General features: G+C 36.0%; 1 protein-coding gene across 1 annotated transcript; it reads right to left on the bottom strand.

Moving 5' to 3' along the window:
* Window positions 1–3,849: 3,849 nt before the first annotated feature.
* Window positions 3,850–17,464, bottom strand: LOC145978299 (methylthioribose-1-phosphate isomerase). Its single transcript, XM_083110836.1, has 6 exons — window positions 16,965–17,464; window positions 14,344–14,579; window positions 11,555–11,760; window positions 9,710–9,918; window positions 9,041–9,197; window positions 3,850–5,525 (listed from the first exon to the last, which is right to left on the bottom strand). Exons 1-6 carry the CDS (start codon window positions 17,094–17,096, stop codon window positions 5,416–5,418), a joined length of 1,050 nt encoding a protein of 349 aa, XP_082966962.1. The 5' UTR covers window positions 17,097–17,464; the 3' UTR covers window positions 3,850–5,415.
* Window positions 17,465–17,691: the final 227 nt, after the last annotated feature.

Genomic DNA, 17,691 nt, shown 5'->3' with positions numbered 1-17,691 from the left:
TAATGGCAAGCTAGAACATGTTTCAACATGCACTTTCAAATCATTGTTGTCTGCGTTCTCTGACCTAAACTCTCATTTATGTTTGAATCCCTTTGGACTTCTCGTAATGGTGTGCTTACAATTCAGTGAACTGCTCATATTAGACTACAGTGCAAACAAAAACAAACTTCATGATGTGATGATAATAATAAGAAGAAGAACCACATACAACTGAAGAATAATATAATTTTATCAAGATAAAACCATCATTATTTTAAACGAGACCTCACCTCCTTTTAATCAGGAAAATAATCCTGGAGTACCAAAATGGTCACAACAAAGAGTTTTCAGTGAAAGAACATAAGCAATATGATGGACAGCAAGATTTCCTGCATTGTCAACCTGAGGCAAAACTTTACACTGAAGTGACACGTGAAAGTCTGGATAAAGAAAGAGATTGCTCTAGTGGCCCTAGTACCAGATTCACCTAGACTACAGTGACTGTTAGTGATGATGTTAAAAAAACATAGAAGTGAACAGGCCGAAAGAACATTGAATTTAAATTTTAACATATTATGAAACTAGATATTTCAAAAATTTCAAGGATGGCCAGTAGTTAACTTCTCTTCTATAATTAATCTATAGCTTGTTGGTACCATGGCTGTGCAGGCTAAGATGTTTTGGGTCCATCCACCATTGTAAGGAAATTGTGTAGCTACAAATGAGTAGTGAAACCAGGTCATACAAAACCTACGATGATGACTGGGGGTTAATCATGCTGACCATCACCCCATATCTGGATGGATGATCTTCCACCTCTGGTGAGAGAGGTCGGCACTGGCCCTCAAGGGCTGTTACACCACGGGTCATTATTGTTGGTATAAAGCATTCACTGCCCATGGGCAATTGAAGCAACATGATGCACACTGTAGTTAAACAGCCTAGTCTGTGTGACACCCAAGTGACATGTGCAGAGTGTCATGTACAATCACTTCAGTGCAAAATTTTACGTTTGTTTCGTAAGGCTTGATTTCAAGTGAGATGTCACTTGAGCCAGGCAACCGTTGCCTGTCACTTGTCACTTAATAATGCAGAAATTAGATTTAACTTTACACCTACGCTTTCCGTGATTTAGAAAATTCATGTCCAAACAAAAATCAATTCTTCAAATGACATTTAGATTTTTGGAAGTAAAGCTTGTGTACATATATGCTGCTTATAGGAAATATTCTATACATATTTCTTACACAGTATAACATGCTAAATCACACTGTTATGATAAAACTCCCCTTTCCTGGTTATAATTACTTCTTCAATTCACAATACCTTGAAAATAACACCTTGCAACTCACCCTATACATATTTTCGTGAAGTGGCTTTAATGTATGTGCAATATTACATTAATTTTACTAGTAGCCTGTTGCAACTTAGAGATGTATATTTCTTTCTTCCTTTTTTCGTTATTTTACAATGCCTTTCTCCTATTGGGTAAATCGCTATGATGAACTGATGAAATCAATGATGGAACAAACATAGATATATATCCATACCTTACTCAGGATTGGTCCTGGTAAGTCTGGTTTCATAACATGTAATGTTGACCATTTAATAACTTATATCCACACACACACATATATATACACAAGATGTCGCTCTACAACACCAACAAACTTTCATAGCACATACAGGAGATCAACGCAAACAACTTTTCTTCTTTTGTAATGATGTAATGATTGAAACCTAGTTACAATCTTTCACATTTTTTCTGTCTGCTGATACACTAAAAGTGTCAGTATTTTAAAGAAATTATTATGCAGCAGCCAGCAGTAACTCTTTGGATGATGTCACTGATCTGACTGCACTTATGAATACACACACAAAGGTTTGCTCACACATTTTATGCTTTATTTCATTGAACAAGGAGTTCGTCATGTTTGTAGCAAGTTATTCACACTCCAGAGAATGATTTTGGCAAGATTAGTTAACACAGTCTGTCTGTATATTAATTTTTTTAGTCATTTTCTGGGAGAAAAAATAAATGTCAGTGGCAACCATGAATCTAGACAGCATGTACAGCATGACTAATGAAACATCTGGTAAATATATACTGGATCAACAGATGGTGCTGCTTGTCTTGAATGAACCTTGATTAATGAATAATTCAACATCTAGCATAAAAAAAAACCTGGATGAACAAACAATTGAACTTCCAATTTTTAAAAAAAAAACTGCAGGGAAAGTGCAAATGACAGTAATCTGTGTAAACACAGCACTGTTCAAATTGTCCAACACGATACATTATGTAGATCTTTGGAAAATTAAAGTGCAGGAAGATTATTACAAATGGTTAACAGAATACTGTTGCATATAATATAATATATTTAAGAGTATAATAATGAAGAAAAATAATAGGTCAAATATAAGTGGCAGAATAACTGCATGCATGTGGATAGAACGTCATGGAAAGAAAGTTCGATAATCCGTGATGAAACACAGATTGCATAAATGCTAACACATCAATTGCATGTCAAGGAGTGATTCAACTGATCATATTTCCAGAAAAGAGCTTCGATTGACTGATTGGTTTGGTTTATTTTATTTCGCTTTTGTGCCACTTGTGCCTAATCGTAAAGGTGAGGATGAGTGACGATATGATGAAGGTACTCTCACAAAGAACATCCATGCACAGGCCAGGGATTCGAATCTGAGACCTCTGGCATCGTAGTATTCTGTGCTAACCATTTCAGCTGCTTTGATACATACATGATAAAAAAAAAAGTGGTTTTTTGAAGGATTGTAGCAATGGAAGAAGACTGGAAGAAGCAAAAGGTTACTAAGAACAGATTTGATGTCCTCGTTGTACTTACAAAGAGCGAAACCCTTATCAAGAACTGATACAATGAATGACATACATATTTTCACATTCTTAACCGATACATAGATCAAGATGGCTTTGAGTAACTAGGGAAACTTGGGTTTGATTCACAAATGCAGCAGTCTAAACTGTAGGTACAGCAGCAATTAGCAACTGAACTGTCTTCCTGGGTATTAACCTAATGTTTCGATTGCAAAACTTGAAATTACATACTAATCTACATAAACTTTTAACACAGAAACTAACAATGTAAAAGTCATGACTGATACCTCGTTTAATTCAGTATATAATAGGCTAGAATGTTTGTGTAATGAAAAACACGTATCTTAGTAATTATAATATATCTATATATATATAGTCTTTAATTGTTTTCAGTAAAAATTAAGTTTCCCCTCTGCTGCCCCAAAGCACTGTCAGGGTTTTAGGATTGGAAACTGAAGCAGCACATTTGCACAGTAAATTTGGATTGACAAGTCTCAAAGAGTCTGATCTTACCCACTATTACACGTATGGCTACACCAGCAATAAAATTTGTCATGCCACACCCCAAAGACCATGCATCATTATGAACATAAACGTCTGTAACATTAAATGAGCCACAGTATGGACTAAAAGTCACATATACGAGGAGTGTACAATAAGTTTTTGGCCTGACCCACTTCTGGTTTTGGCTGATGAACCAAATTCTGTAGTATTACTCATGTATCCTTTCGTTGTATGAATTGCAAGTTTCAAGCATGTATCTAATAAACATAACAGAAGGTGGAGCTATATTGAAAAATGGAGCCTTCAGATTTGCAACCTGTGATAACCTTCATATTCCACGGTAAAGAAGTGGCATAGAGAATTCAGCTTCAGTCGTGGTAATGCGAAGATGAACAACGTACCGGAAGACCATCAACAGGCATTATCCAGGAAACTATCAATTGTGTGCAACAACTAATCAACGCTGATAGGAGATTCACCACTAGGCCGCTTGTTGACAGATGCAAAAACACAACAGGTGTTTCCACAATGGCTATCACATCCTGTGGATTCAAAAGCTTGCAACATTCACCATATTTCCCAGATCTGGCCCCGAGGGGACTATTACCTATTTCCTAAACTAAAGGAAGAGCCGCGTGGTAAGAAATTTCACAACGATTCTGATGTCATGGATGCTGTGGAAGGGTGGTTACAGGAGCAGGACAAAACATTTTATTACTAAAATTGCAGCGTTAGAAAAACGATTGCGTAAGTGTCTGGCATTCGGATGGTACTATGTCGAAAAGTGATGGAAGAAATTCCCCGATACCACTACCGGAAGTTGGTCAGGGCACGAACTTATTGCATGCCCCTTGTAGATTAATTCTCCTGATCTGGCATTACGGATTAACCTATTTGAACTTACACTTTTTGTACGTTGAGTGTAAGTGGACTTACACTTTTGACACACAGCTTAGATGAAATAAAAATTGTGTATAAAATGTATTAAAAAGCAGCATACATTAATTTGTCTAGTGCATTTTTAACAAAAATGGCAGAATTCTTGAAGCCTGTCACAGACTAATTGTAGAAAGATTTTAGTAGTATTATGATGCTAATATCAAGCTGATTCTCAAGTAGACATAATAATATTTCTCTCTCATTTCTCCAGTCTACACTTTGTACTAAGACACATCATAAAACAACACGTCTGATCTTTCACACTTGCATCAATAATGAACCATCAATACTACAAATGACAATTATAGTACTTTGATTTTATCTGGCATTGTTTAAATTACATTTTATATAATTTTAACATCATTTAGATTTACATTAGAGCAAACACATCTACTCACTACAACATTTTGGAAGAAATACAATTTGAATAGATAAAGATTGTATGCAGTATAAAAACAGTATAATTGTATCATATCAAAAGTACTATCATATAATGAACAATATTGTTTTTGGCACAGAACAGTGTAATTACTCTCCTGCTCAATGTTTATACATGGCGAATAATGCAAAAGAAAAATAAAGACACATGCAGTGCATATATTATAGTGTGTGCATATACATGTATGAAGGATACATTATGTAAAATTGAAACCAAGCAGAATCATAAACTAAACATACACTTCATCATTTAACCTATAATGGAGTAACATATTTTATAAATTGACAAATACAGCAATGTTGACAGCCTACATATCGTCAAAAAAAATGACTTACATATGATTGAGAAAATAATAATAATAATTACAAACCAAAATAACATTCTATGAACAAACTATCTAAATACATAATAAAACATTTTAATTGACTCAGTAGCAGTACGTCACCAACCGTTTTAAGGAAGCTCGTAAAAAATACACCCACATTAATTACAGTAATCTGTCAAGCAGGCTGAACAGCAAGGCTCTTTTTAACATTCACACCGACTATTTTATACTCATCAAAAAGCAATATCAAAATATTATGAGCACCTCAACTTCTTTACCAACGGCAATGAACCTCAGCATCACAAAAGGCTTATGTTTCATTCTCACAGATAACAATGGTAACAGACAACAATTAGGAAAAAAATTCCGAAGCTACTTAATCTCTTGTAGCTCTGACGGACTAAAAACTCCCTTCTCAGTAATGATACCTGTGATTAGATGAGCAGGTGTGACGTCGAAAGCCGGATTCCAGCAGCAGATTCCTTCAAGATAAAGAAGTGATGATGAAACCACTGCACGAGATGAGGATTTTTTTAAAAAAGATGCAATAAATTTGTATTTCAGTCGGTGTTTTAATTCCACTTCATGCACAGATAGGCTAATTGGGACTGGACCTACAGCTTAAAGTGGGATCCGAATCATTGTGTGCCTCCGCTGGTAATTGAACACAAATCCAAAAAATAAAACAATTGCTTTCAGTGTGTTTTTTTCTCTTTTCTACCTCTTGGGATAATGGGATAATCACTTTAACTAGGATGAATAATGACTAGGGGCATGCATATTTCGTTTTTGATGAAAACACAAAATGTGAACTCATACACACTGTAATGTTCATTTCTCATGTTTTTTAAAGTTGTGAGGTACATTTTCCTACCATCTCTTGTCACGAAATGATGCAAAATTAACTGCAACATGCGAAATAAACTCAAACACGAAATTTAGTTTTTTACTGACAACGACACTTTCCGAAGTCTCAATTATTCTGAGAGTTATGCAAACTACAGAAAATTGATAAATTCTGCTGTAATTCAGAAGCAAAAATGGACTCCTTTACACAGGAATAAACTAAATAGTCCAAAACTACATAAATGTGCTATTAGACGAGAAATGTTTAATTTGTGTATTAAGTACAGTTTTTAAAATCCAATTTAAGGTTTTATTCACAATTTGTAGCTCCGAAATGCCATTTTATATACCACCTTTGATCCCGAAATGTGCAGTTTTTGTACCGAAATCTCGATCTTTTATTCACTATAAATATGAGGCTCTAATAATGACCTGATGATTTTGAAAAGTTCCAAATGTGCTATATGAGATTTATACATCAGTAATATAAGTCTGAGTACTGTTTTGTAAGTATGATATAAACTGAATAAAAACGAAGCAACCTATTATTTGAACATACTGTAATCACACAATAAATAAATTTACTGTTACATTACTCTCAAATTCAAGTATCTTAAAAATCCTAATAAATAGTGCCTGATTTATTATGTGCGAATGCAACAACCAGTCTCACTCAATAATTCTTGCAGAATCATGCTTCAATAGAGGGATGAAAAGGATGATTTTTTTTGGGTTGGTATGGTAAATATTTTAAATTCTGATATTCATGATAGGCTTGCCATTTCCAAGAAAATTCTATCACAATAGTATAGAAAATATTAAAAAATTAACCACTTTCAAATGCTTTCATTTAGAATTTCTAGTGTGGGATCCAACAAGTAGGGTTCATGATGGGAATTTTTTCCCTATCCCAGAACTAAATTTTCAGGATTCTGCACACTCCTGCTAACTACACAGAATGGTTGATTGATTTGGTGTATCAAGTCCACTTTATGGACAATAAGACTAATCGGGACTGGACCTACAGTTTAAAGTGGGATCCGAACCACTTGCACCTCCACTGGGTATTGAACCCAAGACCCCTTGATTACAAGGTGGTGACGCTACCACTGCACCATCGGGGATGGCAAATACAGAACATTTATTAAAATCTTACATAATACACTTGTCATTTGTTTCTCAATTACTTAATTAAATCCACTGCTTGTATTTCGTAAGCAGTAGTGGCCCAGTCAGTGTCTCATCAGACTGCCATGTGGGAAATTTTGATTTGATTCCCAGGGTGGGTGAACTCAGGTGGAAGTTTCTCTGACAATCTCTCTGCATAAAGTGGCTCTGGGGCTCAGCGAGCCTCTAACCTCCATTATGGCAGAGATTGCCTACAATCCCTATGTGCCATCTTGGCATTTCACAATGCACAGGGGATAGCTTTACTTCTTTTATATCCTTGAAACTGCCCTGTAAAAAAAATTATTTTGCTTGCTGGTTACATCAAGAGCCACAGTGGTCTCTTCAGTAGTGCGTCTCACTGCCATGGAGGAGACCCCAAGTTCAGTTACCATGGTGGGTGATCTGTCAGAATTTTCCTGGCATTGTCCTCGCATAAAGCGGCTCTGGGACTCGCCCAGCCTCAAATCAATGAGTACCTGGAGGGGGGTAAAGGTGGCTGGAGCATGGAGCTGATCACATTACTTATAAAATGGCACAGAGATCAAAAATGCATGGGGCCTTACCCCCACATCTCCTAAATGTGCCTTCATGGCATGGTACTACATGCATGAGGAACTTTACCTACCTGACAAAAGTAACAAGTGGCAGGCAACAAACGACACAGACCCCTTCTGTCTACAAACAAGCATTCAACATGCATGCACTAACAAAGACGGAGGTGAGATGATGCACGCTATTGAGAAAATGGCCCAGTCTTGAGTGCAGCTTATTGTGTAGTTTTGGTTTGAAAGGTTGCATTCATTACAGAGGGTTCAGTTCCAAGCGACAGGTATTACTTGAGCTTCAGTCTGAAGGCTCCCTTATTCTTTCAGGGTCTTGTTTATGCTGGCTATACAGTTATGCTTATGAGCGCAATGGAAAATCTACACATTTGCTTCCATCTTTTTGATTAATGATACCCGAATATCATGTAATTGTTAATTTCATTTACATTTATTTGGTCAAGCAATTTGCAAAATCCCTCACTATATTTCATTGTCGCCTTTATGCATCTGTACGTTAAACTTGACAACCACAAATAAAACTTTATTCCACACAAGTCTCTCACTTGACTTTGCAGCAATAATCAGTATTAACAACAATTAACACTGACATTGAAAAATTATGCTGACCAAACATAGGTAAACTTTCAAAGCATGTAGTAGCACATTATTACTTATAAATTCACATTGCATTGAAATAGTTTCAACTCATTTCAACAAAACAAATTCCCTGTCTTTTCCACGAAACTTTCAAATAAAAATCCACACTATAAACAAGTTTTAAGTGCACTTACTTAGTGAAAGAGTAAGGTTTATTCTACATTATTCAAAATAAATGAAGGGCCTCCCCGATGGCGCAGCGGTATCGTCGTTGCCTTGTAATCAAGGGGTCCCGGGTTCGATTCCCGGTGGATGCACATAGTGGTTCGGATCTCACTTTAAACTGTAGGTGAAGTCCTGATTAGCCTTATCGTGCATAAAGAGGACTTAAAGCACCAACTCAATCAATCAAATCAAAATAAATGAACAAAAGTACACAATAAAACCATTCTTGAATAGAATATCTTCCATCAGACACCTGGTTCAAGAAAACTAGGAATTATTTTCATACCCAAATCCTGGCATATTAAAAAAAACAACTCATTTTTCCAGATTTTTCAAGGTATTTGGGAGTATTTTCAAAATTTCTTTCACTTATCTGTTGATTTCTCTAGCTTTTTCATGATTTCTAGATCAGTGAGGAACCTAATTAAGCATGCTCTCCACTGCTGTGCAGAAATACAGGCTTTTCACAGGCACTTTTTGGTATCTGCGTTCTTCTATTGAATGCAATTTTCTAGCAAAGTTTTGATTTTGGCAACTAAATGTTACATGTTAACCGCCAAATGGCTCTTAACGCTGATACCACCATAATGAATAATGAAGCACAGTCCACTTACCTGGAGCTGCAATCCTGTGGTCGCCTATGTGTGTCATTTCTCGTTCTGGACGCTCTTCTATAACAATCTTGTCACCCGAAGAGATGCTAAGGTCAATGGATGTGAAAGGGGCTGCTACGAAAAATGGCACTTCATGATATCTGGCAACAATGGCAATCTGAAAGGTAACAAATATCTAAGTAATAATTTGACACTAAGATACATTGGTTATTTTAAAAACGCATGAGAAATTTAGTAGTTTACATCAGTTACTGGTGTGAAATTCTATACAAGCCAATAAGAAAAGCAAATATGGGACAGAAATAATGAACGCAAGCCAATAAGAAAAGCAAATATGGGATAGAAATAATGAACGCAAGTGGAAAAAAATACTTTTCATTATTTTCTTCATGATAAAACTCCATTTTATGTTTTTCAGGGGACCAAGACCAAAAAAACTTAAAAATGAGGGAAAATGTAAAATCGAGGAAAATTTTGTAACATTTTGCTACGATGAGACCATTAAGATTGAATATGTAACGCAGGAAAAATAAAATCTGGGAACGTACTGTACTATCACTTAAAATATTTGACTGTATTCCTAGTGTATAAACGGTTTTCTGATTTTGTTAATTGCTGTGTATATATGTTAAGCCAACGATAGCATCTTGTATATGAAGCCTTACCTACCTGGTACGTTCCAATCTTGTTTGCCGTGTCCCCGTTGGCCGCCACTCGATCAGCACCGACAACGACGGCGGAGATACTCCTGGCCTTCATGAGAGCAGCCACCATGCTATCACAGATCAGACTTGCACCAATCTTCTCGTGGACCAGCTCGTATGCAGTGAGGCGGGCTCCTTGATTGTACGGTCTGGTTTCGGTGCAGTACACATGCTCTGGAAGAAAACATCCACCCTGCCATTCTATATTGATTGCCGCAAAAACAATACATGGGAAACAGCTGAAATGCATTTTTTTTCTCAACACTGACATGTTGCAAGACTTAAATGCTGATAGTACTCCAGTTAAGCAATGATTTTACCAATAATTCCATACAAAAACATGAATTTAAGGATGTGGTAATGAGCTATGAAATGTGAAATAACAAATTGCAATGTTAATATTTCATGTTTCTAGAAGGTGTGAGGTGCATTTCCCTACCCTGTTTTGTCACGAAATGATGCAAAATAGACTCTTAAACATGAAATTTAGAGTTTACTTACCGATGCAACACTTTCTGAAGTCAGAATTATCCTGAGAGTTATGCAATTCATGGAAAATTGTTTAATCGTGCTCTAAATATTTGAGATGCAAAAATGGTATAAATTTAATACTCTGGTGACGACATAAATGTGTTATTAGAAGGAATATGTTTATTTTGTGTAGAAAGTGCAGTTTTTAAATCAAATTTGGGATTATATTAACATTTTTTAAAACCAAAATGTCATTTTATATAACACTTTTCACTGTTATAACAATGAAATTTTATTTTATTTACCGCTTTTGAACCCGAAATTGACTCAGTTTTTGTACCAAAATTTTTCTTTTTTATTTACAAAAAAAATGTGCCTCTACCAATGACATATAAGGCTTCCCTGTTAGTGTAGTAGCTCATGATATCAACTCATTATCAAGGGATCCTGGGTTTGATTCCTGATTAGGATAGGATTGGTTGGAGTTGGCGTTTTAAGTCCACTTTGTGCACAGTAAGGCTAATCGGTACTGGACCTACAGTTTAAAGTGGAATCCGAACCACTACGTGCCTCCACCGGGTATCGAACCTGGGACCCCTTGATTACAAGGTGATGATACTACCACTGCACCATCGGGGAGGCCTCCCTGATTAGGAATACAGTGGGTATACTTACTTAAAACTGTAGGTTTAGCCCTTTTTTTTTTTTTTTTTTTTTAACGCTGTATTTCTACCTCTTGGGTTATGATGACATGTATGAAAAGTCAAATATGCACCCCTTAGCCAAGGTTCAAACCTGGGACATCTGGCTTCTTAGCAAGTGACACAGGTCACTCAGTCACAGAGGTCAACTGTACCTCCAGTCAAAATGATTCTACCCAACATAAAAGTAACATAAAACAAACTCCTTTTCTTCATACAAGTGTATATTACATTGTTCACATACTTAATGCATTGTAACTTGTGTAATATAAGATACTACTTTTGTAAAGGAACAATTCTTATATTTATAATGAGAAGACATATACTTTGTTACCTTCGATGTTTTTTATGCCATTAGCATTTTTCATTTAAGGGTTCCTAAAACAAAAAATCCTCTTCAATACCTTCATAGTTCGGTGCAATGTGCAGGGATATTGCTAAAGAAACTTTCACACCGAACTGGGAAGCAAAAGTGACAAGGCGATTTTCACACCAAAGTGACAACTAATCAGGTATCCTCCAATCTGTGAAAGAAAGCATTCACTGAACACAACCAACGGACCAATTCGAACTACTGAGAAAAATGGCCCAGTCAGATTATGCAATATCAGTGATGAAGCCATGTGATGTAAAAATACCTAGTTTCTTCATTTTGTGCAAACTGCGAACGACTCCCAGTGCCGTCCCGTAGCCAGCCGTGGCCAGGGACCCTGTGTTGCAGTGGGTGAGGATCCGTGCAGAGGTTTCTCCACAGAGCTCCAGGATTACTTTAGCTCCATTGTCCCCAATGGCCTTGTTGTCCGAGATGTCCTTTTCTAGCATGGATTCAATTCGGCTAAGGAACCTATGAGAAGAATGGATTTAACTAAAATAGTTGATCACATTCCATAGTGTTACCGAAAGTTAACACCTAAGTTAAAAATGAGACACTTGACTCCAAGAACAACAGGTGAATCTAAATCAGGGCTCCAATCACTTTAAGTAAAACAAATTCCCAGACTTTTCCACACAGTTTGACAATAAATTCCCAACACCATCGTGATGTTTTCACATGCTAATAAGTAATGCAGTTGCTATTCAAGAGAATACAGTTGATTCAACTCTCTTCAAAACAAATTAACCAAAATAAGCTACAGGAAAATTTTATGTAGAGTATCTTTCACCAAGGAGCTCATTGAAGAAAAGAAAATTGACTTTATTTCCATTCCCAAATCCTAGCAAGTATCTCAATCACTGACTCCTCCACTCCCCCCCCCCCCCCCCCCCGGATTTTCAGATCAGAGGGAACTCTTTAAATGCCTTTACCTCCTTAATGCATGTAGCAGAACGTAACTAAATAATTATGTTAGCTTTGTCTTTTGTGTCTCATATTTACAGGAATACGACCAATTAAACTTTACTGTACCAGTAAATACTAGTTTTTCTTGTATGTACGCATTGCTTGCATTATATAATTATTTTCCTGTAGTTTACGGTTATTACAATATAGCAAAAGAAAATGGCTTTCACACTAACAGAATAAACCAAATCAAAAAACAAGTCGCATGAAAACTAAAGGAAACGAGAAATACAGACAAAGATGAAAAATCTGTTGAAAAGAAATTTGTGTGCATTCCATTCCACAAGGGATTCTCACATAAAATTGCAAAAATTTTTAGAAGTTTTAATTTCAAAATTGTTTATAAATCACCAAGAAGTTTGGAATGTACATTTAATGAATTCAAAATGAGAAACTTTCTACCAGATGTGGAAACCACAGGAATATATAATATAAGTTGTTCATGTTCAAAAGATTATGTGGGACAAACAGCAAGAAAAATGGCAATAAGATGGCACGAACATGATTTGGACATTATAAATCTAAACCCAAGAACAGGTTTGTCAACTCATATCATCGAAGAGAAACATTTGATTAAAAAGAGAAGGGTTTTAAAAAGATTAACGGGAAACACAGAGTTGAATGTCTGGGAAGCTTTGTTCATTGCAGAAGAACACTGGAATAAATTAAATAATGAAAATGGTAACATAGATCAAGTATGGATTTTTCTCTTTCACAAATGGAGTAAGCCACCATCTTTAAAATTTAATGTAACAGAAAACATCAAGAGACTTTGTGAAAACAATGATGAATTTGAATTACCTGATGATATTTGGGATTCATAATTAAAAAAAAAAATCTGAAATAAAAATAAAACAGACTGCTTTTTTTCAGTTAAGTTGCCATATTACAACAATGTAACATTGACAACATCCATTATATAACAGATTCTTTTTGTTTAAAAAAAAAATAAATTACTAACCATTGTTATAACTGAATCTTTAGTCAAAATGAAAATAAATGTCTGATGAAAGGAGCGTGTGTTCTCCTGAAACGTCACAAAGAAAAACTGTTTTCTTATGCTTGTAATAACCGTAAACTACAAGAAAATAATACCAGTAAATACGCTGAGAGTTTTATGTATGCATTATTTCCATAAATAGAATGAACTTTTGTGCATCATTCTGGCACTGGACCTTCGCTTCTTGCTTTCCTCTTAAAAAAAATGCTATGGCATTCAACATTTTGCTCCACAGATACCAAGTGAATCTTTTTGCAGCATTTTGCAATTATCTAGATAACTGTGAAAATCAATTAACCCATGGCACAACAGACCATGAGAGCCAGGGCCCACCTACTGACTGTCGACCTCACTCCCACCGGTTAAGGTAAGAGATCATTCGACCAGTAACCAGTTATTGTTGTAGGCTCCCATGACCAGCTTACACTAGTTGTTCGTAGCTCCCCAATTCCCTCACGATGGTGGTTGGCCACTGGTCCCACACACAGGCTGAAATCTCAGGAGAAAAGTTGTTAGCTTGTGTAGACGAAGCCCAAAGTTTGATGCCTTATACAGCATGGCCACGGTGCGGGACAAGATAACTGTGATAATAATTACTCATTTCTTGCACATATGATACTAGACACCAGGTTGGATTCAATTTACACTACCAAGGAAAGCATTATTGAAAATCAGGTGTTAACAGCTGTGGTGCGATATCTTTTCACACAGCATAATTATATTATAAAACTGACAATTATAGCTACAATTTTTTAAAACAATTTTAACCGTGTGTGTGCCATGCATAATTTTATTCTGCTGATTTTTACACAGGTACGCCTGTCATCAGATGAAGCCGGAGTCTGCTTTGCGCATCCATACACAAGCAATAAACATACATGAAGAAGCATGAATATGAATACACACACACAAAGAAAAAATAAGGAACCGAAATATCACATGTAGTTTTGAAGAAACCAGCTTTCCACTAAAGCTTAAATTAAATAAATAAAACCACAACCTAAGCTTAAGAATGGCTATCACGTATCAATTACTATGGAATAAGCACAACAATGATTGCTTTAAGAATACTCACGCAGAAAATGTACCTAGTTTTCATTTCATCCACTGACACATTCTCATCCAAATCAAGGGAATTTACAAGGTCAATCAGCTCGTCTGCTGCCAGCTTCATGTTCACAGCCGTGGGTCTTGCAGACACCAGATAGTTCAACTTCCCTTCCACCTCCTGTCGTAAAACTTTCTTGCCTGTGAATACCTCATTGTTCAGCTCCACAGCAAGGCTGCAACATCCAACTATGGCAATTGCTGGGGCTCCTCTAACCTATGTCATTAAAATTGCTGCATAAGGATCAACATAACAATATAGTAATGTGCTACACACTGCAGTTACGATGCATCATGAGCAAAATGATAACTAGATATAATATAATCTCAACATTCATGTTCGGAGCTTCTTATTTAGACAATACTAATTTATAATTTGGGCCTGGACTTTTATGAAATTAAATATTTTTTCCCCTTTTGTACATGCATTTCACGTCATATTTTTATGTAAATAAAATGTCCGACTTTGCTTTCCTCAGGCAGACTTAATCTTCCCAGCTGTCGATCATCCCTGCTGGGAGATGATGACTGTGTTTTAACAAAGTTTTTAGTTATTTGAGAAGAGCTGGTCTTTTCCACTGTCTGTGAGGAAGTTTTCAGTGTATTCTTACCTTTTAATGTGTTGTGCTTGTCCTGTGCAGGTCCCAAAAATTTTAAATCAATCAATCCAATAAAATGTGTTTTTTTTCATTGAGTAATGCAGAGTGGGACAAGCATTAAAAATAGGATTATTCAAAATAAATTTTACCTAATTGTGGAATGCTATTTTCCTTATTCAACAAGAATATTATTGTATACTGAGCAATTTAAATGCATCTCATGTGGGGACCACACCAGGCTACTGAACTACACACAAAACTTTTGTAATTCACGTTACCAATTTATCACAACCATACAGTTACCAATGTTCTTTAGAATACTCTCAAATTACTTTTTTTTTAATGTCTGGCTGGAACCTAAAAAATTGCACACAAATGAAGGAAAATATTAAAGACTATGATAATATTATATTTTTTTACATATTTATGTAAAACATGATTTGCTTACAGTGAAATATGTAAAGATGAAAACAAAAAAAGGGGGGGGGGAACTTTCCAACAACAAAAGGGTAATGTGTGGTAGGGCTTGTGATAGTGTGTATACAAGGTTTGTTAATAAAATAATGAGATTAAATACATCTCTGTACACATGTTCAAACTACAAAATCAACTTTCATCTCCTTCAAAACAGTTTCTTTTGGAGGCCACATGCCACTGGACACATTGCTACCTTTCATCATGGTGACGCTAGAAGTCGATAACTGGAACCACCTTCAATTGATCGGTTACAACTTTATTAATGTTGTCTGTCCACTGTCCCAAAATGGCATCATTTGGGGACATGAAAAAGACACGGAGACTCATATCAGGGAAATAGGGGTGGGGGCTAAGGAATGAGAGAAATCACTTCTTAGCCAAAAATTCATTCACAGAAATCGCTGTGTGGCAAGGGACATTGTTGATGAAAGATCCAAGTGTTAAGAATGACCAATTCCTGTGTTAAAATCTGATGGATGGTGGTAGTTCAAAAGTTTACGTGGCATTTGTGCCCAACTCCACACAAAATGAAATTCTTCTCTTCCATTTCAGTGGCACACAAAGAAACAACATTCCGTGAATGGTTTTTGGGGCTATCCATCCCGAAATCAGTGGGAAATTTAAAGTAAAAAATTATCTTCGTTTGAAATTTTTGAGTCCAAATTTCCCACAGACTTCGGGCTCCGCCCCTGGGGTAATTGACCTACCGCCCCAAACCGCTAACGTGGACCCACCTCTGCTCCATTACGCTCTCCAGCTTTTTCTATAGACTCCCTGTTAAAGGCATGTTAGAAATTGGCCAGAGTCACCTGCCCCCAAACTTTTAAATTTGAAGAAATCAGTTTCCAGGATACGGAAAACTTACCTGAATTTCGCACAAAACTCCTTCCCGATGTTAGACAATACTACAGGAACTTATTACGATAAGTAGTTTCTTCCGTAGATATGAAGAAATCTGTCAAGGATGGTAAACTAGTAGGTATACCTTTTTTCACAACTTGGAAAAATAATTATGCAATTGCAGCTGACCAACTGGAGTAAATGTATGTTGTTATAGTGTAAAGTCTTTCAAACAAAACCACATGTATGTGTCCACGACCTATGTTGCCATACTTCACCTTTGCCAACAACTTTTATACACTGATAAATGCAACCATTAAAATAATACATATATTAAACTTTTACATAACATCAAGACAGACTGTGTACAGGACAAACTAGTCTAGTCTGCTTTACTACTATTATCAAATTATAATTCCAATGTGTTATTCTTTAGCATAAGAGAAGGAAAATTAAAGAATGTTGTTTTATCTACAATGGTAATCTTTAACACTGAAACCAACAATTTGTCACAAAAACTAGCAAGCAAAATATGAGGGTTTGTGAGTGCAAACAAAACTTATTTCACAGGATGTTAGGTTTTATGACAAAAAATTATCTTTACAAAAATCATTACCAGAACTTGAGAAACCGTACCACCTTTGTTACTAATGAAATATAGAACACGAACTAAATAACGGTCTTACCTGCATCTTATTTATTACTCGCCATCCATCTTCGACACCCTTTATTGAAATATATGACGTTTTCAAAGGCAAAAGCAACTGATCTAACACGTCAAGTTTTCCATTCTCATATTTTATGGCTTGTAGCGTCATTTTAAAGAATTGTCACTATTTCTGCTTTCAACGAAAGAACAAAATTTAAAATTTATGAACAAAAAAATGTACTCGACCTCTAACAACCTATAAAATCTGAAATATTTAACTATCTACCAGTAAATGAACACTCGTAACGTGTTTCTGTACTCCTTGATCCAGTATCCATCACACCACACCTGAAGCCAATAACCTTCATTGATATATAAATGTATTTTTCATTGACTGAGGATGCAACCTCCGTGCTCACTTAAAAGCATTAAGGAAAGTGGGACAGTTGTACAGAACTTTAACGAAATATGTATAAATTTTGTATTACATCAGGTAAAGTGTTCATGTAGGACAGACATGACGTGCACAGTGTATAAAGGGTCTCCCTTATCGCATAAGGCAAAGAGTTGGCATAAGGCGACTCCAACCTTGTGTTCTGACGTCACCGCGGAAAACTTTTAATGTTAGGTCAAATGCCTAAGTTATCTTATCAGGTTTTTTTCGTCTTAGCATAAATGATACATCTGCAATACATTTATGCTAAGAGAACGAAACATATCAGGCCTAACCTAACAACGTAGGCATTTAGTATATGACGTCAGAA

The sequence above is a fragment of the Lepisma saccharinum genome, chromosome 24 (assembly GCF_977018435.1).
Source record: "Lepisma saccharinum chromosome 24, izLepSacc3.1, whole genome shotgun sequence".
Lineage (NCBI taxonomy): Eukaryota > Metazoa > Arthropoda > Insecta > Zygentoma > Lepismatidae > Lepisma > Lepisma saccharinum.
This window is presented reverse-complemented; position numbering and strand designations above follow the sequence as displayed.

Coding starts and splice junctions, on each gene's coding strand:
- LOC145978299 (XM_083110836.1), bottom strand. CDS start 17,096: ATGACGCTACAAGCCATAAAATATGAGAATGGAAAACTTGACGTGTTA. Junction 9,919..11,554: donor GCACAAAATGAAGAAACTAG/GTATTTTTACAT, acceptor GTTTTCTTCCAG/AGCATGTGTACTGCACCGAA. Junction 9,198..9,709: donor ACAAGATTGGAACGTACCAG/GTAGGTAAGGCT, acceptor GTTACCTTTCAG/ATTGCCATTGTTGCCAGATA.